At 39.2% G+C, this 25,940-nt stretch overlaps 1 protein-coding gene across 1 annotated transcript in view; it reads right to left on the bottom strand.

Annotated features, from left to right (window-relative positions):
- Positions 1-1,554: 1,554 nt before the first annotated feature.
- The window catches only part of SLC22A15 (solute carrier family 22 member 15), a 35,553-nt gene continuing 11,167 nt past the window's right edge, over positions 1,555-25,940 (bottom strand). The window contains exons 5-12 of the mRNA XM_060763414.2: positions 22,683-22,812; positions 18,389-18,604; positions 16,981-17,121; positions 15,089-15,174; positions 12,335-12,455; positions 9,728-9,800; positions 7,295-7,483; positions 1,555-6,474 (exon numbers count right to left, since the gene is read on the bottom strand). Coding sequence (XP_060619397.2) covers positions 6,394-6,474; positions 7,295-7,483; positions 9,728-9,800; positions 12,335-12,455; positions 15,089-15,174; positions 16,981-17,121; positions 18,389-18,604; positions 22,683-22,812 — 1,037 coding nt within the window. The 3' untranslated portion in view covers positions 1,555-6,393. The remainder of the gene's footprint in view (positions 6,475-7,294; positions 7,484-9,727; positions 9,801-12,334; positions 12,456-15,088; positions 15,175-16,980; positions 17,122-18,388; positions 18,605-22,682; positions 22,813-25,940) is intronic.

Consider the following 25,940-nt stretch of genomic DNA (forward strand, 5'->3'; position numbering starts at 1 on the left):
TATTATCTTTAAATAAGAAGTAATTTCAGAGACATTAAAGTGCTTTTGAAGAAGAAAAAACAATAATTCTGTTTCAGCAAAAGTTTCCTCATGAAAGTGAGTCATAACCACAGCACTGCATGGCAGGATAGCCGTCACGGGAATGTCCTCATCAGAAATACAACAGAAGAGGCTCTACAGCAGTTCTGTGAGCCATGTTAACAGAGAGCACAAATCTCTCCCCCCCCCCCCCCCCCGGTAATTCATTTATGGATAATACTTCACCTGAACAAGAAGTTATAAAAATCCAAACAATTTTTACCTTGCTGATGACACATTCATCCTTAAAGCAAAGCCAAAAAACCCCCAAACAACTGTTACTAACAAGAAAAGAAACCAAAGAGTCATGTTTGTACATTATCTGTGATAAATAGGAATATTATTTAAAATGATTAGATTAGGAGAAGGCACTGCTAACATGGCTGAGAAATAGAATAGAAACAAAGCAGTGACATGTGAAACTTAAGGACCTTCTCATGTACATTATTACTTGATGTTAATGGATTTCATGTAGAAGTGTAATCATTCCTTCTCTGAAATCACAGAGAGCCATCAGAGCACACACCTCCCTTCTGCATTTATGTGGTCCAACTAAGGGCCCTTCCACACAGCCCTATATCCCAGAATTTCAAGGCAGAAAATCCCACATTATCTGAGTGTGGACTCAGGTAACCCAGTTCAAAGCAGATATTGTGGGGTTTTCTGCCTTGATATTCTGGGATATTGGGCTGTGAGGAAGAGCACTTAAAAGGCTTTATTTTACTAGGGTTCTTCATTAGTGCAACTCTCTGCTTCTGCTATTTCTCCTTGGTCTCTCCAGCAATGCATTACTTTTCCACTGGACTACCTTACTATTGACTCTCAACCTAATATATGCATTGCCGTGCATGTATAGAAATATTTTCTCCAAGTACTAAATAAGGCCAAAAACACTCAATGGTAGACTACATCAGTAATAATATATATATATATATATATATATATATATATATATATTTCTATTTTAAAGACTTCTACGCTTTTATTTTAGGGTTACATGGGCTTCTTTGATAATCTAGATTATATGAAGTGACTGGACTGATGAAGTGACTGGACTGACCTTGAGGGAGCTGGGGGTGGTAACGGCCGACAGGGAGCTCTGGCGTGGACTGGTCCATGAGGTCACGAAGAGTCGGAGACGACTGAACGAATTAACAACAACAACGGGCTTCTTTACGTTTGTTGTATACTCTATATCTATAAGACGTCAGATAAATCTAAAAATTGAGATTTACATTTGCATCTGAGTTTTATTCACTTTATAGATTCAAAGCAGTATGCTTATAGTACAATCACCTAAAAGTTTTGCTCAGATACCTATTGTAAATTTCAGTAGAACCTCTAAGTTCATTGAACTACAGGCTTTGATTTGCTTGAAAGGCACTAAATTCAGAACGAAAAGATAAGCTATGGCAGGGATTGCAGCTAAGGCAAATCACTATCTCCTCAGACTTCCTTCAGCTGCATTGTTCCTACATATTTATTTTATTTATTTATTTTGCTTTTTGGTATAATTTCCGCTATGCTCCAGAAGCAGTTTAACTAGATATATATCATGAGAAGACCCCCAAACACTTCTGGACTTTAAAATAGTTTCAGGAAGAAGGTTCTCTGAATGTTTTCAAAGCTTTTCCCATTCTTTCTTTCTAAACCCTTTCAGAAAGGACAGCTTTCTTAGCCCTCTTCTACATTGCTATATAATCTAGATTATCAAAGCAGATATTCCACATTATCTGCTTTGAACTACATTATAAGTCTACATTGCCATATAATCCAGTTCAAAGCAGATAATCTGGATTTTATATGGCAATGTAGAAGGGGCCACATAATAAAATCATATAATCCATTTCAAAGCAGATAATGTGGATTATCTGCTTTGATAATCTGGATTATATGGCGGTATAGAAGGAGCCTAAGGCTCTTCCACCAGCAATTTGTATCATCACCTGCCACTGTTGCAGCAAGGACTGAAGTCTCACCAGCTGCAGAAATTGAGAAAAGATGCTTTCAATAAGGGTAATAAGCCTAGTTTTGAGCTTCCTCCTTATGTGTAGGCATTTGCTTAACACTACTGTAGCTGTATGTAGACAGGGGTGGGTGCACATATATATTATTCAGAACTAGACCAAAGAAAAAAGTAAGGTAGATGTTGATGTCTAAAATGGCATGGGAAGATAAGTTGGAAAAACAGCCTGTTAATGATCCTTAGTCAAAAGGTATTTTTAAAAATTAATGCAACCGCAAAAAGGCCCTGACAATGTATGCTTCCTTCAGTAACTATTAGCAAAGTATAGCAAAGATGCTTCCTGTGAGAAGACTGTATCAATTTCCTTCACAATCGAGTCAACAAATGAAACATCCCTTTCTATTAACAAATACACAAGCTATAACCTTTTCAAATGAAGTCAAATTCTCACAATCTCCATTGATTTCAAAAGTTGGTTATAGGAACACTGCTTCTGCTATCAAATCCCAGAATAATCCTCCTCCCAGTATGTGGCATTTTTTTTGTATCCTTGGCTATATACATCTGGAGTCCTCAGTTAGTCCCTGATCCATCTAAAACACAGACATGTGCCTTTCATCTTAAGAACAGACAAGCATTCTGAGCTCTGAGGATCACCTGGGAAGGAATCCCACTGGAGCATTGCAGTGCACCCAAATACCTGGGAGTCACTCTGACCTACAAGCACTGTCTGAATATCAAGCAAAAAGTGGGCGCTAGAAACAATATCATACAAAAGCTGACTGGCACAACCTGGGGATCACAACCAGACAAAGTGAAGACATCTGCCCTTGCGCTATGCTACTCTGCTGCTGAGTGTGCATGCCCAGTGTGGAACACATCTCACCGCGCTAAAACAGTGGATGTGGCTCTTAATGAGACATGCCGCATTATCACGGGGTGTCTGCGCCCTACACCACTGGGGAAATTACACTGTTTAGCCAGTATTGCACCACCTGACATCCACCGGGAAGTAGCAGCCAATAGTGAAAGGAACAAGGCAGTGACATCTCCAGCTCATCCCTTGTTTGGGCATTAGCCAGCATGTCAACGATTTAAATCAAGAAATAGTTTTCTAAGATCTACAGAGACACTCGCTGGAACACCTCAGCAAGAAAGAGTCCAAAAGTGGCAGGCTCAAACCCAGAACCTCAATCAATTGCTGATACCAAATGAGAGGCTCCCTCCCTGGGCACACAGAAGACTGGGCGACTTGGAAGGCGCTGAACAGACTGCGCTCTGGCACCACAAGATGGAGCCAACCTCAAAAAATGGGGCTACAAAGTGGAATCCACGACATGCGAGTGTGGAGAAGAGCAAACCACTGACCACCTGCTGCAATGCAACCTGAGCCCTGCGACATGAACAATGGAGGATCTTCTTGCGGCAACACTAGAGGCACTCCAAGTGGCCAGATACTGGTCAAAGGACATTTAATCAACTACCAAGCTTGCAAATTTTGTGTTTTGTCTGTTTGTTTCATTCTGTTAGAAATGTAATACAATTGTCTGGTTGCCCCTGACATGATAAATAATAGGAAAAGCTTTTCTAGACAATGTCTATCAATCTTTCTGCCTCGAGACAGACTCAAGGCATAGATATAAAGTATTATAGATCACACTAGATGCCATATCCTTTGAGGATAACTAGCTACCACTATAGGCATTTTGAATTTGCTTTAAATTCAGAAAGGCAATAATTACTTCTAAGCTAAATTATAGGCAGTCTATAAAAACAGGTTCTGTAGTTTTGTTCTCACGTTCGATTTGTATGTAAGTCAGAACAGGCACATTTTAAAGTGTAACTTCAGTCTATCTATCTAGTAAACTGTATAGTTTTTGATAGCGCAGGGAAGGGTTAACACCCCTGGAAAGTTTGTTTTGCTATCTATGCCCAGGTTCTGAAGATTTCACCTCACTTTCTGTCCCTGTAACAATTGGATCTTGAAAAATGTGGCTGGTCATGGAAACAAGGATTGGTGATAAAAGCTTCAGTGGAGACACCTTTTCCCCATGATATAGCTCTTCCAGCTCTTCATCGCTATGATACTTCATCTGGTTGATGGGAAGCTTCCCAGCGTAGTGGAAATCATCTATCGGACAGATAGCAAGCTGTTTAACCTCAGCAGACTGAAAGCCAAAACCAAGGTTACAACAACAGTATGTTGATGACAATGTCGTCTGGGCGCATTCAGAAGATCTACAAGCCACTCTAAATACCTTCGAAGAGCATACGAGAAGCTTGGCGTGTCATTGAACATCAAGAAACCCAAAGTGCTGTTCCAGCAGTCACCAGCCAACCCCTCTCCAAAGCCAGCGATACAGCTTAATGGTGTAACATTAGAAAATGATAATTTCTGCTACCTTGGCAGCCACCTCTCCACCAAAGTCAACATCGACATCGAAATACAACACCGCCTGAACTCTGCGAGTGCAGCATTTTTTCGAATGAAGCAGAGTGTTTGAGGACATCCGTAGGGAGACCAAGGTGCTTGTTTATAAAGCTATTGTCCTCCCAACCCTGCTATATGCCTGCGAAACGTGGACTGTCTACAGACGTCACATGCAACTCCTAGAACGATTCCATCAGCGCTGCCTCCGGAAAATCCTGCAAATCTCTTGGGAAAACAGGTGGATGAACGTCAGTGTGCTGGAAGGAGCAAAGTCCACCAGCATTGAAGTGATGGTCCTCCGCCATCAACTCTGCTGGACCGGCCACGTTGTCCGGATGCCCGACCACCGTCTCCCAAAGCAGTTGCTCTACTCTGAACTCAAGAATGGAAAACGTAATGTTGGTGGACAGGAAAAGAGATTTAAAAGATGGGCTCAAAGCTAACCTTAAAAACTCTGGTATAGACACTGAGAACTGGGAAGCCCTGGCCCTTGAGCGCTCCAGCTGGAGGTCAGCTGTGACCACCAGTGCTGCAGAATTTAAAGAGGCACGAATGGAGAGGGAAAGAGAGAAACGTGCCAAGAGGAAGGTGCATCAAGCCTTCCGAGATTGCCTTCCACCTGGAAACCAATGCCCTCACTGCAGAAGAAGATGCAGGTCAAGAATAGGGCTCCACAGTCACCTACGAACCCACCGCCAGGACACCGAACTTGGAGGACCATCATCCTTGGACTACGAGGGATCGACTAAGTAAGTAAGTAGCTCTTCCAGGAGTGAATTTCCATTTCTAGGGATAGGTTTTCTTTCACATCTTATTGTCTCACCCTAGGACAGTAGAGAAATGTCATATGTAAGTCAGATTGCAACTCAGGAATTGTCTGTATACTATATAATTTGTCACTGGAAATAGTGGATCCAATTCAATGAAGTTATGTCATGGGAACAACAGATAGATCATGTCCCACTCTGCTTTGCTATGCATGTCTCATTGGTATGATAATGAAGTCAGAAATGTATTTTCTCTACTGTCTGGCTTCAGATCTCTTCTCCCATTTAAAATACTGGAGAAGAAAAGGAACAAGACATACAAAACAACACATACAAAAGTAGCATAGAAGAAAATGCCTTTCTTCTAATAGAACAGATGAACTCTCTGCCAACACAAATAGTAATATCTTTTGAAGAAAATGTATTCTGTGTAAATGTGAGAGTGTCGGTCTTGATTAAACCGAGTTGTAAAGTGTGAAACTGAGTTGTAAAGCATGAAAAGAAAATGCAGAGTACCAGTATTTTCAACACAGTAAGTCAACAGAGATCAGGACTCTTGTCAAGGGCACCTAGTTAACACAAAAATGAAGTTGGATGCACAATTACTGTGAATTTAAAAATCAGGATCTCTCTCTTCTCTGCAGCACACTTATTGGTTTATGAGCTGGTAAAAAATTATATACTCACAGAGCCAAGGTTAGGAGTGCAAATATCAGATTTGGTCCATTCAACACAAATCACTCCAAGATGAAAATTCTACACTGCATTCACAATGTCTGCTCCCATCAAAAAATTAATAATGCCCCCAGAATTTTTTTAAGGTTAAAATAAAACCCAAGTGCTATCTGAAAAAACAAACAAACAAAACAAAACAAAACTACCCCCTATTAATACAACCAAAGATATCTAGCCGTACATTGGATCCATTCTGTGTAGCTTTTTACTTATTACAAAATCAAAACGATCAATTTCTTGAAAAAGTCCTTAGTGGCAGTTGCCCTATTGCCACCATTTTGAATCACGTCTTATTTTTTGCCTTAAACAAAGAGATTGTATTTCTACGCTCCACGGATTGCTGTTTTTGTGTTTGTAAATAAAGTTGGACAATGCTTCAAAGAGGACATTACTATTTAGCAGAAGAGTTTTATCCATCATTTTATCATTTGTGTCTCTTCATCAGCATCATAAAATTCTTCATCCTCACTTTCACTCCCAGCTGAATCTTGGCCGCACTGAAACAAAAATGAGATTCTGAGAAAGATATTCTTTATCAGGTTTAGAATACACGTTTTTATACGATTAATTACTGCATTGCACTGCTTTTCATCAATTTACATATGGCAGGAGAAGACAAAGGCAACCTTTAATAGTTCTGCTCCTATCATTCACCTACCGTATGTGGATTACATTAAACTATAGCAGCAACTATAGAACCGAGATCAAGAATTTTTTTGCAAAATGTCATTCTGTTATTTGTAATTTTAATTGTATTTGGGACAAACACTCATACCTTTACAACAATAATAAACTTTTTTTAGACTGCTCTATCTTCCTAGGAGAACTCAGGGCGGTTTACACACACAGAGGCAAACATTCAATGCCTGACATATACCAAAACATTACGGCAACAAAACATAATACAAAATAATAACAGATTTATACTAACCAACTAAAATTAAATATCAAAATAAAAACATAGAATGGCTAATCAGTAAACAAATACATTTAAAATATGGTCAACAATAAGACATCTAACTTACAAGATACTAAAAGCCCCCAAGGGCTGCATTTCAGTGAACCCAGTTTAGGAAGATAGGCACGAAACTTACTCAGTGCTAGAGGCATCCCTCACCTATCAAAATCTTTATGACTATGACCTTTAACAAAATGACAGCCAAAGCTATTTCTACCACTCACTTTTGCTTCCTCCATTATCAGCATGGAGATCTGGGCAGTCCCACTTGTTCTGATGGTTAAGTGGTGGCAGACCTATTTCATGGTCTCCTTTATCTCTCTCTACTACAACAAGAGGTGATCAGAAAGTAAACATACCTGTAAGCCTTTCAATTCCTGAAGTGACGTGGCTTCATCACCCAGTCTCTGATATGAACAAACCTGGAGGTCAAATATTGTCTCCAGTAGAGGGCTATTTAGAGTTTCTGGCAGTAGTAGACTCAGAAAACCAGCCAACAAGCCTGCCACTCCAAAAACAATATATGGCAGGTATGACTGCAAAGATTTCTGTAAAAAAATCAACACACACAAATATCTAATATCAGCTGGGATCCCACAACCTTAGCTACAGGACTTTTATACACATAGCTCTTTACTAGCTGTTTTATACTGCCATAGCACATGTTGGGTCGGTTACAGAATAGTGAGGCAGTGAACAGTATTACTTAATAGCGTGGTAGTTCAAATGAACACTTATCTCATCTTCTCAAGCTTTGCCCTGAGAACACATTAATTTGTCTAGGAGTTAGTACAAAATGTTGTATTGTACTTCAATTCTAAGATGCACTTTTTTGCTATATAAACACCTCTAAAATGGGGTGTCTTAGAATTGCATGTGTATTTTATGTATTTTTTATGGTAGTGGTTGTATTGAAATTAGGACATGTCTTAAAATTGAAGAAATATCATGTATACAAAATGATGCACTTACAGATGAAAGTGCAAGGAATACGTCATGATAAAATATGCTGTATGGTTTGAGTGAGATTGTATGAAAGGTGTACGAATGTGGCCCAATTGGGCTGAAGATACCATTCTAAGGAATGAGGCCTGGAAAACTACAAGACAGAGGCAAAGAACCGATGGAGTAATTAAAAATTGCTGATGAGATTTGAGACAAATGATTAACTGTTGACATTCTGACTTGATAAACTCTTGGTGGAAAAACAACTTCTTTACATTGCCAAAGACAATGGTTCTTTTAAGTAAGGAAGTCAACACTGTGGCTCCTTACAGAAATGTTTACAAGCCTCCTTGATAAGGAAAGCCAATTAAACAAAATCAACATCTGTCCAGGAACTGATGGAATCTGTCTGTCAGTAATTTACAACATTCAGAACCACATCAACAGAAAATACTACATAAAAGGACCCTTTTCTCTCAGAGAGAGTGTGCCAGACCAACTGAACACCATTTCTGAACACCATCGCCTCCTCTCAAGAAGCTGATCATCTTCAATAAGAAGAATGGTAAGAATGCTTGATGAATGATGAATGAATGATTGATTGTTAGAGTATATGTGTAAACATTGATGCAATATTCTTTCTTTGTCTATGTAACCAATATAATTATTATAAAACCCAGTACTGGAGTCTGTGCCTACTTTTTCTCTGAAAGTGCCTAATGCAACCTGTCTCACTAAAAGCGGAATAAAAGAACCTATTTAATGTTTTTAAAAAGTACTTATGACATATTAACAATAATTTCAGGATTGGCCAGATTGCTAGGGGGATATGATGACATGGATGTAAGACAAATGAGAAAAACTACATTAAGAGATGTATTCTCTAGCAATGGCAATTTTGCAAAAAAGAAAAAAAGCAGTACTTCACAACACAGAATGCTATCTAAAATGCTGGGATTAAATTTTAGCTCCCTTTGTATTCTCACTCTTGCAGCACTATAAAACTTGCATTTGGTATGAATTGACACTTTCCTCAGAACAAATTTAAAAAATTACACCTAGATTGAGCTGCTTAGCTCTCCATAAGACTGGCTATTTACTGGGTACATTGAAATAAACTTGGAATTTACTGTCCAAAGTACGAGAAAGTGCTGCTCTAATACATATCCAAAGGACACTTCCAGTGTTTTGAGGCTGACTCCCTCTGACTAACATCCCCACCAATAAGACTCCAATTTCAAAACCTGTCAGGATCCTCTTGGTGGCATGACCACCAAGTCTGAGACACTAAGGTCTAAAGGGAGCTGATTACAATCTTATTGCTTAGACCTCAGAGTGGTTTGGTCACAAGGGGAAGACTGGACATATGGCCCTCAGGCCTGGGGCTACATTTCTAGAAAAGCATCACTTAGCTCTCTTTTACAGAAAAATATGTGAAGAGTCACTGAATCCTGCTACTGAATTGGGGGTGAGGAATAGCACACTCATAGTTCTACACCGGCAGGTGATTCAGTTAAGCACCTGCCTCCCTCAGAGGGAAGCTGCTTTCAGATTTCAAGATGACTTCTATGTACAGTTAGATTAAAGTAGTGAGTATATCAGATGGTGCCAATGGGCACCTACTGATACTGAAAAAACTTCTTACTAGCATTTGGAAATGGCTCCAAGCCTCTGCTAGACTCATCAACAAACATTTCTGAGCTTCATTTGGGGTTCCAAGATCCTCATAAACACGAAAAAGGTGACTAACTAAAGGCTAATGTTTTGTCCTGCAGTCTGTCCAGCCACCAAAGGGGGCCTTGTCTCTTCTCAAGAGTGGGATGGGAACAAAGAAAAATGGCACAAACCAGAGCTGGAACAAAAGGAGCAATGATCCCACCAACTCGGGAGAACATAGAGCAGGTTCCCATTCCAACATTCCTGTGAAGAGGAAAAAAAGGACAATATAGTCGCAATTAAGGGAATAATTTTCGTACATAGGACTCCCCAACCATATATATAGTGCAGTGTCCCCACTTCTCAGCCTTATAATTTTTAGTCTCAGCCAATGGTCCTTTATCCTGCCTTGTCTGCTTTAGTGGAGAATAAGTCACTTTACTTGAGCTTTGGGGAAAGGCTCTTTGTTAGGAAGACATGCCATGGTTGGGGAGGCAGACGATTAGAGGAATGTTTGAATTGTGGGTATATAAGCCATGGCAGACGAGGAGTCCAAAAGGCAAGAGTAATGTGACTGAACTGTTCCAGTGGTGCACTGGATGGGTGTTGAAGGGCTGAGCTCTCCAAACCTTTCATGTTGGTGACGCATCCTTTCGCGACACAGTAATTCAGTTTTACTAGTAAGCCAAAAGTTAAGCCAACTCCTTATAAGTATTTCATACAATATTTATTTATTTTATTTATTTAAAAGTTTTATATACCGGCCTTCTCACCTCTCTTGAGGGACTCAGGCCGGTTTCCAACCAAATATCACAGACAATCAATAAAACATCATAATTCATATTACAGTAAAACATTAAAACAGCAATTACAATCAATATATATTTTCTAGAAAAGGGGTCTACAAACTTTTTAAACAGAGGGCCAGGTCACAGTCCCTCAAACTGTTGGAGGGCTGGGTTAAAATTTGAAAAAAAACATGAATGAATTCCTATACACACTGCACATATCTTATTTGTAGTGCAAAAACACTTAAATGCAATACAATAGTTAAAATGAATAACAATGTTAACAAATATAAATTTATTAGTATTTCAATGGGAAGTGTGGGCCTGCTTTTGGCTGATGATATAGAATTGTTGCTGTTGTTGTTGAGTGCTTTTGAGTCGTTACAGAGGTTGACCCTGAGCGAGGGCCGGATAAATGACCTTGAAGGGCCATATCCGGCCCCCGGGCCTTAATTTGAGGACCCCTAGTCTAGAATGTATAATATATAATATATATAAGTTTCATATAATCTTTACTGCATAAATGAGGTCTGGATTTTTTTCTTTTACACTTCCTTTAATACAGTTGATTCTTAAATAGTTTCCTCCATGCAGTTAATCACAAATATCATTGTAAACACAATATCTTTTCTAAATTAGACTTATATGTTTTAGTGGTAGTACCTAATTACAAAAATTATAACTCTACCTACACTTGAACAGCACCAGCACTCCACTCCTGTACTAATTAAATCTCTCTGGATGGCCACCCACAGATGCTTTGATTATGTCTCGTGCCTGGTTGAAGGGGATGTTACTAGATGTCCTTTGGGGGTCTCCTTGAACCCTAGTAAAACATAGACTTCCTGGGCACTAGTGGAGTCTCCTCTTTGAACATTTTTGAACTGAAGCTGGATGGATATCTGTTGGAAGGGCTTTGACTGTGTCTTGCTGTCTGGCTGAAGGGAGTTTGACTGGCGGCGGGGGCGGGCGGACATACAAATTAGTATGTCCTGACACACAGTCTGGAAAGTTCTGTTGTAAGGGAAGGAATAAGAGAAAAAGAAAGGAGGCTCAAGCTAGACTTGCACTGGGACACTTTCTAACACCGTACATATTACAGTGCAGCATTACCGTATTTGCCTGGATGGCAACATCTTTCACAGAAAGAGGCCTTGCTTGGACACTTTGTAAGTCTCAAGGGAAAAGAATACCAAAAATACTTCCAGCCAAGCTCCCCCCTCCAAGTGATTCCTATAAAAAACAACGAAGACCACCGATCTTGTATAACACCAACAGGCAGCTCCCATTCTTTTGGAGACATGAAGTGCCCCATTAGTTTTTATGAGCCATAGAGCTACCTGAAAAAAACTGTTCCAGTAAGGCAAAGATGTGATTCCAAAAACCTCTAAAATGGCAATTTTCATCTAAAGCAAGGCATAGGGTCCTGCTTTAATATCTCTGAAAATTTTCTGTGATGATTTTAAAAACACATTTTCAAGAGAAGTATGGATTCCTGGGGAAGTCATAACCGCCCCCCCCCCCCCCGCCCCCCAAGATACTGGAGAAGAGAAGGTTAAGAGGTAAAATGATCACCTCATATTGAGAAGGGAGCAAACCTGTTTTCTGCTGCTCTGGAAACTAAGACAGAAAGCAATGAATTCAAATTGCAGAGAGAAAAATCCACATTAGGAAGAACTTCCTAATGGTAAGAGCTGTTCAGCAGTGAAATATGCTTCCTCGGATGTTGATGGTCTCCTTTCCCAGAAGTTTTTAAACAGAGGATGAATAACCATCAGCCGGGAGTACTTTGACTGTGTATTCCTGCATGGCAGAATGGGGTTAGATTGGATGGTCTTTGGGATCTCTTCCAACTCTGTGATTCTAGGATTTACAGAAGTAATCTGACAGATTTCTTGTAGCCCAATCTGAGAATGGGGTCCTTTTTTTTAAAGGATCAATGCCTCCAAAGAAGGGGGAGGTAAGGATAACTACAGACAATAAAATCCACCATAACAATGTCTGCCTTACCGTAGCACTGTAGGATAGAGTTCAGATGTGTAGATATAAACAATGTTAAATGCTGCACTGATTGTCAGTTTCCCGAGTAAAGATAACGAGCGACTGTTCACAAATGCAAAGATTCCTGTATCTGTAGGGAAAAGATATAATTCTTGTAAATACTCCCTTGCAATTAAACATGGCCTCCTTGAATTGGATAGACTGCTCCTGTGGTCAACATGATGGCAAGACATAAGCCATTTTGGCCCACCCTTCAACTAAAGCAGCTGGAGGGAGTTTACTTGCCCAAGAGCCTGCCAGATGAAGCCCAGAGCTGCAAATGTAGCACTCAAGTCAGGGTCCCTAGAACTTTGACCAGAGGACTGTGAGGTAGGTTGTTTGGGGGACCGTTTTCAATTTTGTATTTAGAATCTGTTTTTGGCTGCCAAGGAGCTAATCTGAATTAAATATGGCATACAATACCATTCCAATAAATGTTCAACTAAGCAAAACTCCTAAACAATTCACCTTGGACATTCAAAGAAAGATGTAAACATTTTTTAGAAATAGGAAGAAATATGTATTTCGTGTTGTGCTTAAATAGGAATGGTTTAATTTGGTTTAAAAAACAAATAATAGTAATAATAATAATAATAATATTTATACCCCGCCACCATCTCCCCGATGGGAACTCGGAGCAGCTTACATGCGGCAAAAGCCCAAACAACAATTACAATAAAGAAAAACCAAAAATGCAGACCAAAAACACAAACAATAAACAACATCATAGTTACATAAATATGTGAATACATAACAATGTAAAATTTACAATAAGCACAAGCACAATGACAAACAGGCCAAAATGTTATAATGAGAATTTTAGACTGATTTTAGCTCTGAATGTTTAATAATATGGAACGTTTTAAAGGATTTTTGAACCTCTAATACTTGTTTAGTTACGTCTTCTAATTATTTCTATGTATATTTTTATTATGATGTGAGCCACCTTGGGCATGTCCTGGAGAAAGGTGGCATAGAAATCTCCATAATAAATAAATAAAATAAAATACACAATGTATTCAAATATAAACTGCACATGAAATATGAGACACAACCTGATCGATCCTAGTTATCATAAAATGCTAAGAAAATTCTAAATAACAGAAATGTTTACTTTTCTTGAAATATACTTATCAAAAACCATTCTATGCAAAGAATGAATATTGTGAACCTTACAATGAATGAGAAGAATGAAGTCCAAGCCCACAAAGGGCTAACTGGTTAACTTGCTAATCAATGACCCAATAATGTAGCCAGACTGCATAACTCTATTACTTCAGACTTCAAGCAAGGGCTGAAGTGACCATCCTGCACATGAATGCACATATGTGTGCGTGCACACATGCAGATAAAGTTTTATTTTTTCATCGTGAGTGAGTACTTCAAGAAAGCCACACTTCCTGGTTTGAGCAAAACATGTTTTATATAAACAGCAAAACTTTTTTACTACTGAACTGGAATTGTGAAGGAAAATTTGTAGTTGTAGCAACACAGCATGTAACCACAGAAAGAAATCGGCAGAGGTTTAGCCAAAGCCAAAGCATTTCTCTCACACGTCCAAGAAGAGATGAACAGCAGAACAAGAAAAAAGATGCTCATGTCTTCCGCTACAACTGCAATTGTTTCCTTCATCGAATAAGCTGACTACAAGAATGAAAAATGGACAGGAAGTATAGCAGATAAAATGAGGTACATTATATACCGTACATATAACTAAAATGAAGATCTACATATATGAAACCATTTTTAATGTTTTTAATTTTACTGATTCCTTAAACCTGTCTCTGTAAAAGGAATCCATTTATATATATTCCACTGTAAAGAGATGCTCGAAGGAAGATTTTACTCCTCATATCTTAATGGGGACAATAAACCACACTGGAAGGGCCACCAGCCATTCGCTCATTTGCTACTGAATCACTCCCACTTTACTAATTCCCCAGGATGAAGCAGTTGCCTCAAGGAGACCTGCGGGCAACTCTCCTATCACAGCAGACACCACAGTAAAAAAGTAGTCCAAGTGGCTCTTCATAGCACACACTCAAAATGCTCAGCTCTATCAGGTCACTGGGAACTATGCTAACTATGCTTCGACAAAAGTTGCCAGCCTGATTCCTTACCCTAGGGGCTAAACTGTACCAAATGACTCAAGCTGAGAAGAATGTGGCTGAGTTGGCCATCAAAACCGCCTTTGCCCCAATAGAATGTATTTGATCCACCTCCGCCAGCACTGCCTTGGCCTGAAAGCAAACCTGAGATTTTCATAGTGCCCTAACACTGCCAAAAAGGAAGAAAAGAGAAATTTTTAGCCAAAAGACAAACTGAACGTCTTCAGCTCCTAGTTTCAATACAAACATACCATGCAACTTTCCATTAACTAGCCACAGAATTTACAATGTAATAAAAACAAATAGGTATAGTGGCAACAAAATCCATGTGCATTAAAGAATTGCAAAAGAAAAATAGATTTTATACATGTTGAGCAGGATTGAAACGTAAGGCCTATGTCCTAAACATGAGTTTTGCTACAAGCGCACAACTCTACAGTAATTCCTAAAAAAGACAACATGTATGAAGAAGTTTTGAATTTTCTACATGCAGATGTCATAAGGAAGAGCTGCAGACACACTTCTTGGGCTTATGGGTCAAATCGTCAGAGGCAGTCTGTCCAGCCATCCATCTATCTATGAGAATGACTGCTCTCAACACTTAGAATATGATTACCTTTTTTTTCCGGAAGAAACATAACAACAATAGAGGCCAGCCCACCCAGGAACAAAAATGTGGCAAGCGTCCGCTTCCGGCCAAACCTAAAAAGCCAGAAAGAAAAGAAATAATGAAAATGCCCTGTGAGAAGAAAATAAAACAGGTTGTCTTTGCATCATGGGTTATAGTACAGCAAGCCAATCCTTCTGTATTAATCACATACTGTTTCCTTCCTTTTTTTGGTTTTAGATTTTAAAAACCTAAAACATCTATGACTTTAGAATCTCTAACACTCGTAGGAAGGTTGACTGGTCCAGAAATTAGGAGGGATTCATAAATTTGCCAATAACAAAGAGGGTTCAAATTATTAACAGGCTTTACACTTTTGCTTGCAACCTCCTACAACGAAGAAAGCTTGAACTGTTGTATGTGAATTAACCTTCTTCAACAATAAATTTCAAAAGGAGATTTCAGATTGAAATGAATTAATTTTCATACATTCATTTTCTTTTTATGTCAAAGAGCTGGTGTTGTCCATAGACACCTCCAAAGTTGTGTGACCGGCATGACTGCATGGAGCACTGTTATCTTCCCGCCAAAGTAGTACCTACTGATCTACTCATATTTTGCATATTTCCGAACTGCTAGGTTGGCAGAAGCTGGGCCTAATAGCGGGAGCTCACCCTGCTCCCCAGATTCAAAGCGTCAACCTTTCGGTCAGTACGTTCTCAAACTGTGGACTTATAGGTATTCTACCCCTTGGCACTTAGAAGCCCCATCCAGCAATGTTGATGACAAAGAATCCAGAACTGAAGTTCAAAACACCAATAGAGCCAAAGCTTGAGAACCAATTGATTATATCACTTGTTGTCATCGTGCAAATTGCACATGACTGATATCATACAAGAAAACATATAGAATAATATTGGAATAAAATTATGAAAGTGTCAATTTGTGAATACTGATTGTTTTGCATAACTACATGTGGAGGAACAGCTGTGGTTCAGTAACATTTTGAAAGCCACAGAATTCCCACCTATGCTTTGGAACACGTTTTCTCACTCAGGCCCATGATAATTTTGTAGTCTTGTATGCGCTCTCCTTTTGCACTCTACGTGGGGCTGCCCTTTTTTTTAAAAAAAATTTTATTTGGAATATTTTGCTCGTAGAGGAGCTAATAGAAGAGAAGTGCATTGGTGAAAAGAAAGACAATACAAACAAACGTACGTACTTGTGTGTTACTGTTTATTGGTTATTGTTTATATGCGATTTATTTTAATTGTATTGTATTTATTGCTTTTGTTTATTGCTTTTGTTTATTGTACTGTTGGGCTTGGCCTCATGTAAGCTGCTCCGAGCCCCTTGGGGAGATGGTGGCGGGGTATAAATAAAGTTTTATAATTATAATTATAATTATTATTATGACAAGGGCATTATCCTGGCAACCCAGCCCTTTGACTATTGCACTTTCCCTCGGCTTTATCAAGGAATCATTGCACTTACTCTGAGTCTGAACCCAGCTTCAATTTGTTGGCCAGCCAGGGTATTGTTTTATGATGTTAATTGATTTTAATGTTTTTTTATTACTTGTTGTTATTGATTGTATTTTACTGTGTCTGTTTTCACTTGTAATCCTTGTACAAGCCCCTTTGTAAGCCGCCCCGAGTCCCTTCAGGGAGATGGAGGCGGGGTATAAAAATAAAGTTGTTATTATTCTTTCTGAAAATCAAAATAAGTTGCATTCAAAAGAAAATGCAAGCACCTCACACATGCAAGTGAAATAAATGTAGATTTTGTCTACTCCCTTCTATGCTGGATTCAAATCCAGCATCTATAGCAAAAAAAGCTAACGCTTCAATGAGAACAGTTACTAAAGTATATAGAAGGTCTTACTGGCACTCAACACTCACCATTTCTGGTTGATCAAGTAGATACAGAGGGGGTATGCAGGAATTTCTATTAGCCCAGAAAGAGCCAGGTTAGCATAGAGGCTGCCACCCAAATCACCCACATTGAGAGTAAGACCATAATAAACCAAGCTGCATACAAACCTGCAGAAGGAAGAGATGTAACATGAAAAGTGGGCTCTTCTAGTTGCAAGTCTACAGAGTAAACATTACCTTAAAAGCAGACAATGGTATTATGAATTCCAAAAGATGAAACCCATTGCCTCCACCCCTACATCAGAATAACCAATGCATGAAGTGAGAGTGATACAAACAGGATAATCAAATTCTAGCACCTGGTGCACGAACCATTCTCTCAAATTATTGTCATGCATAACCTTTCAGAAGCTCGCCATTCACATAGGGACGATCCCTGTTAATCTAAATGGCAGATGGAAACTGAGCAGACCAGCACAGTCAACAGGCTAAGGGCATATAAAATGCTCTTCAATGGCACTTTTGTATTTCCTCCTTAACTGCAGTGTGAAGCTGCTCTCTAAATGCCTGCACTGACCACCTTCTCTCCAGATAACTTTGCCTCGATATTTGCTTCTTTTGGGAAGGTAATAGAAAAAATATTCCGATCTGACCTACAAACCACAAGCCACACCTTTTTGGTTTTTATGAGGCTATAATAAAAACTAAAAATGTGCTCAGTTTTATTCCACCACCTGAAAAATGCAGTGATTTGGGGTATTAAAATTTGGTCAAGATTAGTCTCTAATGGTCAATATAAAAATCCTGCTTCCATTAATATGATCTTGAACAGAAGTTCAAAGGTGGTGTGAAAGAAACAAGCTATAACTATGTTACAACTGCTGAGGAAGTAACTAGTGTTACACTGGTGTTATAACACATGATACTGCCTATCTGAGATGTGTCACATGAGCATTAGTTCTGCAAGTTGAACAGAAGAAGAAAAAGCAAAAATTAAGTTATAGCTGGTATGACACCTCCTTCCTTTCTTCTTTCTGGGCAGTTGGACAGCGCATTCCCAAAATATGCTCACATGGTTCTTTGTCATTCACCTCTCAAGAGAATACCATGAAGTCTGAGATGCCTGCACTTGTAACAGGGGCTTCATTCCCATCTGAAGCCATTTTGCTGTACCAAATGCTACAGTCTGACATCAAGAATGATATGCAGTTTTCTCAAAACCTCCGATGTTGCTGAAGCCGGGACTTGTCAGGAGAAATCCTGCTCTCACAAGACTTGAGACAGGGTTTCTATAGGCTGCCTTATGTCTACTGGCAATCTTAAGATAAGCAGGCATCGGAGAGAGTTAAGATGCATTTGTGTCTGAAAAACATGACAACCCTATATTTAAATAGCAGTGTAAGCTGCATTTTCAATCTCAAGGGAGTTCAAGTACCAGATGAACATCATGATCAGTGTACGTCCCAAAAGGATCTTGTATCGGAAAAGGTCAAGAATGCTAGCAGCCACTCTATGGCTCCGTTCAGCTGGCAGCTTAAGTGAAAAAGTGCACTTTGGCTTTCGATTCCTCTTTGCAATGAGGTAGAGGGAATCTTCTGCTTTATTCAGTTGACCTTGTGAGTACAACCAACGAGGTGACTCTGGAATGAATCTAAGGAAGAAAAAAACACAGTTTATGGGTGATGTCTGTGACATTTTACTATTTAATATTGCTAGTTAAATACTACCTTTAAAAAAACGGTTTATTTTGGTTATGGTACATAACAGAAAAGCAATCTTTAATATATAAAAAGCTTCTGTGCATCATGAGTACGTTAAAAACGAAAAAAGTACAGGGCAAAATATCACCAAATTTGGCCTCGAAATGCCTCATACCCCTAGGTATGACCAACAATCATAAAAATTAAAAGAAGCCACCAAAAAGAAATAATAATTTTTTAAAAAGTAGAGGACAACACAGAGCATGTGCGCAGGGGTAGGGAGGGTGCACACGCACAGGAGAGCTCCTCCATTGTCTCTCTCTCTCTCTCTCTCACCTCGACTAAACAGTCCTCCTTGCTCTGGCTACTTGCTTTCCCCGCCCCCGTTTGCTTTTCCTCATCCCTGAAAGAAGCAGCAGCCGGAAGGGAGGGAGGCAGGGAGAAGTCCCGCTGCTCAGAGGGAGGGAAGGAAGGAGGGAGCCCTGCAGGGGGCTGCTGTGCTACTGGCAGTGAGGGCAGAGTGGTGTGTACATTACTGCCAGCTCCAACAGTGCAGGAGGGAGTCAGTTTGGGGAGACGTGGGCCTTAAGCAGCTGCACAAAACTGAGCACTCCCCCTCCCTTTGCCCGTAAAGGTGTGTGTGTTCATGTGCCTGATACAGATTATTATTAAGCTGAGGCTGGCCATCTGTCAGGAGTGGTTTGATTATGTTTATCCCTTATGGCAGAAGAGGCTGGACTGGATGGCCCTTGGAGGTCTTTTCCTATCCTAGGATTCTATTATTATTATTATTATTATTATTATTATTATTATTACTATTATTAACCAGTCTGAATAGCCATCTGTCAGGAGTGCTTTGGTTGTGCCCCTTATAGCAGAAGGGGGCTGGACTGGATGGCCTTTGGAGGTCTCTTTCTACCCTACTATTCTATTATTACTATTATTAACCGAAGTCTGAATTTCCATCTGTCAGATTGCTTTGGTTGTGCTTCTCCCATATGGTAGATGGGGCTGGACTAGATGGCCCTTGGAGGTCTCTTCCGTCCCCTTCCCTTCCCATCCCTTCCCCTTCTGGGCTTGGTGTCACCACCAAAAGGATCCCTGCTTGGCAGAGAGGCAAGAAGGCAAGCAGGCCACTTAAGCCCCACAGAGAGAGAGATAAAATGACTGAGAGAGAAAGGAAATCCTTGCAGCAGCAGCAGCAGCAGCAGGAGGAGGAGTAGGAGGAGGAGGAGGAAGAGGAGGAGCCTGACAGGTCAAGGCCACCCCTGAGCATCAACAGAGTGCCTCAGGAGAGTGCTGTGTGTTGGTGAAGGCAATTTTATAGCACTTGTGGCCTTCTAAGAAGGGAAAGGAAAAGACACCACTGTAGAATTACAGACAGTCTTCAACCTACGAACAAGATCCGTTTTTTAGGTTAACTCTTGCATTTGTATTGAAGGCCCCTTCCACACACCTGGAAAAAAACCCCACATTACCAGCCTTCACATGGATTATATGGTAGTGTAGACTCAGGGCCCTTCCACGCAGTCCTCTATCCCAGAATATCAAGACAGAAAATCCCACATTATCCGAGTGTGGACTCAGAAAACCCAGTTCAAAGCAGATATTGAGGGATTTTCTACCTTGATATTCTGGGATATAGGGCTGTGTGGAAGAAAGGAAAGAAAGAGGTAGAGAAGGAAGAAAGCAGAGAAAGGTAGAAAAGAAGACAGGGAAGGAAGGGAGGAGGGAGGGAAGGAAGGAGAGAAAGAAAGGAGGAAAATTTGGCCACAGCAACGTGTGGCAGGTACAGCTAGTATATAATAAATATATACAAACTGACTTTGTAAAGCAGAATGAAACTGCTTTACAAAATATTCAAATAAATTTGAATGTGCAAATATTATATTATTATTATTATTATTAACTTTATTTGTACCCCGCTAGCATCTCCCGGAGGACTCGATGCGGCTTACACAGGCCGAAGACTCAAAACACAATACAGTAAAAACAACACAACAGTAGAAAACATAGCAAATCAATAAGTTAAGCAAGCAATAACGACAATAACAATACATCATGACACTATAAAACTGGGCCGGCCAGCGCAGTGGGGTACAGGGTTAAAAGTGCTAGAGTGGTAGGAGGAGCATGGGAATATTAGACATCAACTTTGAAAAAGCAATGTAAATGCAAGAAAATGATAGCATTAGGCACTGACACAATTCAACTACATATAATTAAACATTATCATAGTATAATTAATAATGAATATGCAACCTTGTGTTTCTGCAATATATTTAGCAATTACTGTTCAAAGTTTTTGTATTTGTGCTCCAAATACTACCTCTCTGCCTTTTCCCCTCTAGTTTATTTTTCAACTTGCAGTTGCACCAAAAGCAACTTGCAGTTTCTCAAGTGGCTCCTGACATGAAAAAAAAATTTTTTTTTCAACAATCTCAAAAGTAATTTAAAATTGTGACAGTTTTAAATGTTTACATCTGTAGCTAACTTAGGTTGCACTACTCATGCTTATCTGGAAGCAATCCCTATTGAGTATGCTGGAGTCTATGCACCATACCATACACCTATCTTCAGTTAATGGCAAGCAATACAAAAGACTATGGCATGGAAAGGGCCAGCGCTAATGTTGCTAATACCCACACTGCTTTTGCCATCAACGCAGACATGAAAGGCTAATTTACACCATTGTTCTAACAAAGGCAGAGACTGGCTTAAAGAACTAAAATGACTTCACAAGCCTGTTTTCCTGCAATTTCTTGTCTTTCATTTTTCTCCACTGCTTGAAGTGTTTCCAACATTTAATTTGCATATGAGCTTAGTTAAACACCTTGCTTAAAGGGAACTGGAAAAATACACCTTCCCTTTCTTTATTGTACACAAAAGCAAATTAATTTCTAAACAGTGTGAAGCAGCTGGAGGATTTGAAATGCAATCTTCTTTCATCAGCACACCCACCACCAAGTTTCCATTCCAATTTTATCACCCTTTTGGCTGAGGTAAGCAGAAGATGAACTTGCTTGTGTTTCTCATGCCAATCCTACACTGTGAGTTATGTGAACCCAGTAACTAGGCTTCATTTGGAGGATTTACATTTTCCTCTTTGATTACTGCAAGGGTAAAAGTAAATATATCAGTTTAAGAGTGATGGCAGCAGCTTCAGTGCTACTATGCAACTCCTCCCATGCAACCCGTTCATATTTTCCTGAGTTCTGAATAAATGTTTCAAAAGTAATTCTGGCTCAATAAGGAAAAGCCAGAATTACAGTACAGACAAAGAACCGAGGTGTTTAACTAAGCTCATATGCAAATTAAATGTTAGAAACACTTCAAGCAGTGGAGAAAAATGAAAGACAATGTTCTTAAATGCCTGGGTCTATCTTCCTGCTAACTGCTGTCAACCAGAAACCTATCCGTAAACAGTAGCTTTCAGATTATTAATTCAGCAGAGAAAAGCCACAATATATACACAACTTAAATTATGGGAATTTTGATAGCATGCAGCTGCTAACATCAGAGTTTGGGACAAGCAATATGAGTAAGGACAAAGCAAGAATGAACCACAAAATGTACAAGGCTAGAAATGGCATGAAATGGAGAAGACAGCAATATTTCCAATGCAGATTTAGGGAGAATAATGGATAAAAGATAATAGTGATTTCACCCAGGGCCTAGGTCACCCACAGACTGTGTCAACAGAATTGTGCCTGTAAAATTCCAGATGCAGTATTCCCTTTCTACCCAGCACTGATAAACCGACATCTTGAATTGTGTTTCCAGTTCTCAGAGTACACTTTAAGGGAGACATTACCAAGAAACGAAGGAAGGGCTATTAAAATGAAAGAGTCCATAGGACCAATGCTATAAAAAGAGAATAAAACCATATCCAACCCTTGAGAAACTATAAATAGAGAGGAAGAAGAAGCACTTTTTAAACATGGGTGAAAGAAGAAGGAATGATTCAATGCAGCAGTTCTCAACCTGTTAACAGATATTACCAGAACAATTAAAAGATGCATAACTTACAGAGAGAGGAGAAATACTATTGATCCCTCCAGGTTAACCACAACTGCTAGCATTCTCCAGGAGCGAATGAGATATCCTAACAAAGCAAACTGGGCAATTCCCACTGCAAAGAACAGGCCACCAATTGATCCTAACATATAAGGCAGATAGGGGAAAATGTTACTGACCATTTAACAATGTCTCTGAACATAAGTACTTTCAAAGAACAGTGCTAAGCATGGAGGGCTATCCAAATAAAAAACAAAAACAAAAAATGTAAAAGATGGAGGCTTATACAGCTAATCAATTGGGGTGGGGGACAAGATAAACAATGATGACCACAGGAGCTTATACTATTTTACTGCATATACTATAAATTGTTATGGGCAGTGCATTTTACATAAAGAGTAGTGAAAGGCAAAAATAGATATTGCTATTTAAAGACATAATAGAATGTTAAATTGATTCCAAGCAAGATCCGATTACGCATGTTTTTGTTCAAGAAAACGAACTGGAGAGAAACGCAGACAACATACTCAGACCATTAATTTAGTGATAATAACTCCTCCTAGTCTTACCATAAAATTACTAGAAATGTAAATTGATTAGACACATAGCCATGTGCTAGACAATTTTTCTAATATATCCATATTCTGCCGAATTATTTGCCATTCTTGCAAAGGTTTTAATCTAAAATGATGTTGACCTGGCAAATTCAGAACTATTTTTGGAATTTTTCTCAGGCTTAGAAGCATAGCATTTCCATTTCTAGATGGTCAACTTCAGGGAGACAGAGCATGCCAATCTCTATAAGAACATGTCTCCTATCAATAGAGAGGGAGGTTTCTGCACGCTTGGGTGAATCCAAAAGTATGCAGAAGAAAAAAAAATGTACAACCCAGATGACAGATTTTTGGAAGAAGTCCCTCTCCCCATGTGTACAGTGCATACTTGACTCATCAAGATATCTTGTCACAAATATCTAATAACAACCGAAGTCATGCTTCCAAAAGCAATTATGTTGGATCCTGGTTTGGAGAAGGCTGAATGAGTGGTTGGGAAAGGTAGATTAACCAGAAGGGGGCTGGATCAGATGAACAATGAACCCAGAAACTGGAATGAGAGGCAATGTGAAAGGGAGCAAATGACCAAATTAATACAGATAGAGCACGAACGGAAGCTGGAAAAAAGGGAAATAGCAGGAAACCAAGCAAAAAGAAAGAAAGAGGTGCAAAGACAACAGGAAGAGGAGATTCCAGTGTGGAAGGGAAGTAAGAGACAGGAGTGTGTGACTGAGTTGGGCAACAAAAACATGGGTTAATCAATGCATTATTTTGGCACCTTACATTGCACAATAACAACCAAAACTGGTAGGCTCAATGATTCACTGTAATTTAAACTAGACTTCTGCCAACCTAAAACCTTTCAGATGTGGGGGATGACAACTGCTGCACTCTGAGGATGTCTATGCTGGGTATGCGTAATGTGTGAGATGGGATTACTGTCCCAACAAATCTAGAAGGCACCAAAAGTTGGCTGTTTTTAAGTATTTTGGGATAGAGCACAAAGAAACAGTCATATTTTAAGGGGCTTAAAAATCGTTCTTATATTTAACTAGCCGTCCCCTGCCACGCGTTGCTGTGGCCCAGTCTAGTGATCTGGACAATAAAGTAATGAGAAAGTGTTGATTTCTAATATAGGTAATGTCTTTCTGCTTGTGGGTAAACAGTATTTCTTGCTGTTTCTTTGTCAGTGTTGATGTGGAGATTGTCTGGTTAGCTTACTCTGGAACATACAACATATAATTGTTCTTCTTTAAAATCTATGATACTTTTAAATCTATGATACTATATCTCTCTGTGTGTGAATCATATATATCTATCTATATCTATGGCTGGATGGCTCTTTGTCAGGAGGGCTTTTATTATGTTTTCTTGCCCCGGTGAATGGAGTTGGACTGGATGGCCTTAAGTATTTTCTGTTGGTCATTGAGGTTCTGTGTGGGAAGTTTGCCCAATTCTGTCGTTGGTGGGGTTCAGAATGCTCTTTGGTTGTAGGTGAACTATACATCTCAGAAACTACAACTCCCAAATGTCAGGGTCTATTTCCCCCAAACTCCATCTGTGTTCATATTTGGGCATATGGAATATTCGTGGCAAGTTTGGTCCAGATCCATCATTGTTTGAGTCCAAAGTGCTCTCTGGATGTAGGTGAATTACAACTCCCAAATTCAAGGTCAATGCTGACCAAACCCTTCTACTGTTTTCTGTTAGTCTTGGAAGTCCCGTATGCCAAGTTTGGTTCAATTCCATTGTTAGTGGAGTTCAGAATGCCCTTTGATTATAGGTTAACTATAAATCCCAGCAACTACAACTCCCAAATGACAAAATCAATTTTTGACTGAAGGTCACTCGTTGGCCTGATAGGCGTATTCTGCCCAAATTTGGTGTCAATTCGTCCAGTGGTTTTTGAGTTCTGTTAATCCCACAAACGAACATTACATTTTTATTTATATAGTTGTTGTTTTTTTTTTTTTGCAGGGTTCCCACGCATTAAGGCAACTAAATTTCTTAGTGAATTAACTGGAGCCCAAATGGCAAACAAAAGCTGTTTCCTCCCAGTAAATATCAAGTTAGCCAATTAGTACTGTTGTTTGTTTATTTATTTACAATATTTCTATCCCACCTTTCTTGAACCCGAAGGTGACTCAAGGCAGCTTACAACCTTAACAGACATTTTTTAAATGTTTACTTAACAGACGTTTTTAAAATTTTTACTTAACAGGCATTTTTTAAAATGCCCTTTCTAAATAATTGGCACATTTATCATGGGAAGAATATTCATAAAATTACAATGTTTATTACATATGCATTTTGCTTGGAATCAGCAGACAGAGGCCAAAACTAGTGATGATATTTTTGAATATATAAAAACTGAAGAGCTCAGCTGCTAACATGTGAATCTGCAGAGCTTCATTACTGTCCATACAAAGAATTTTTAAAACCCAGAACTATTTAATATAATATCATATATATCATGTACTTTGCAAGATCATATTTTTGACCCTGTGTACAAATAGTGGGAAGTCTGGATTCATTAGAACACTTTATAACAGTGTTTCTCAAACTGCTCCTCCAGGTGTTTTGAACTTTGGCTTTCAGAAATCCTAGCCAGCTTACCAGCTAAAATATATATGTGTGTGCGCGTGAATTTTACAGTAAATATAATGAGATAAATGAGAAAAAAAGTTTAAGTGCTTTGGATATTATATGTCTGCTG

The sequence above is a fragment of the Anolis sagrei genome, chromosome 2 (assembly GCF_037176765.1).
Source record: "Anolis sagrei isolate rAnoSag1 chromosome 2, rAnoSag1.mat, whole genome shotgun sequence".
Lineage (NCBI taxonomy): Eukaryota > Metazoa > Chordata > Lepidosauria > Squamata > Dactyloidae > Anolis > Anolis sagrei.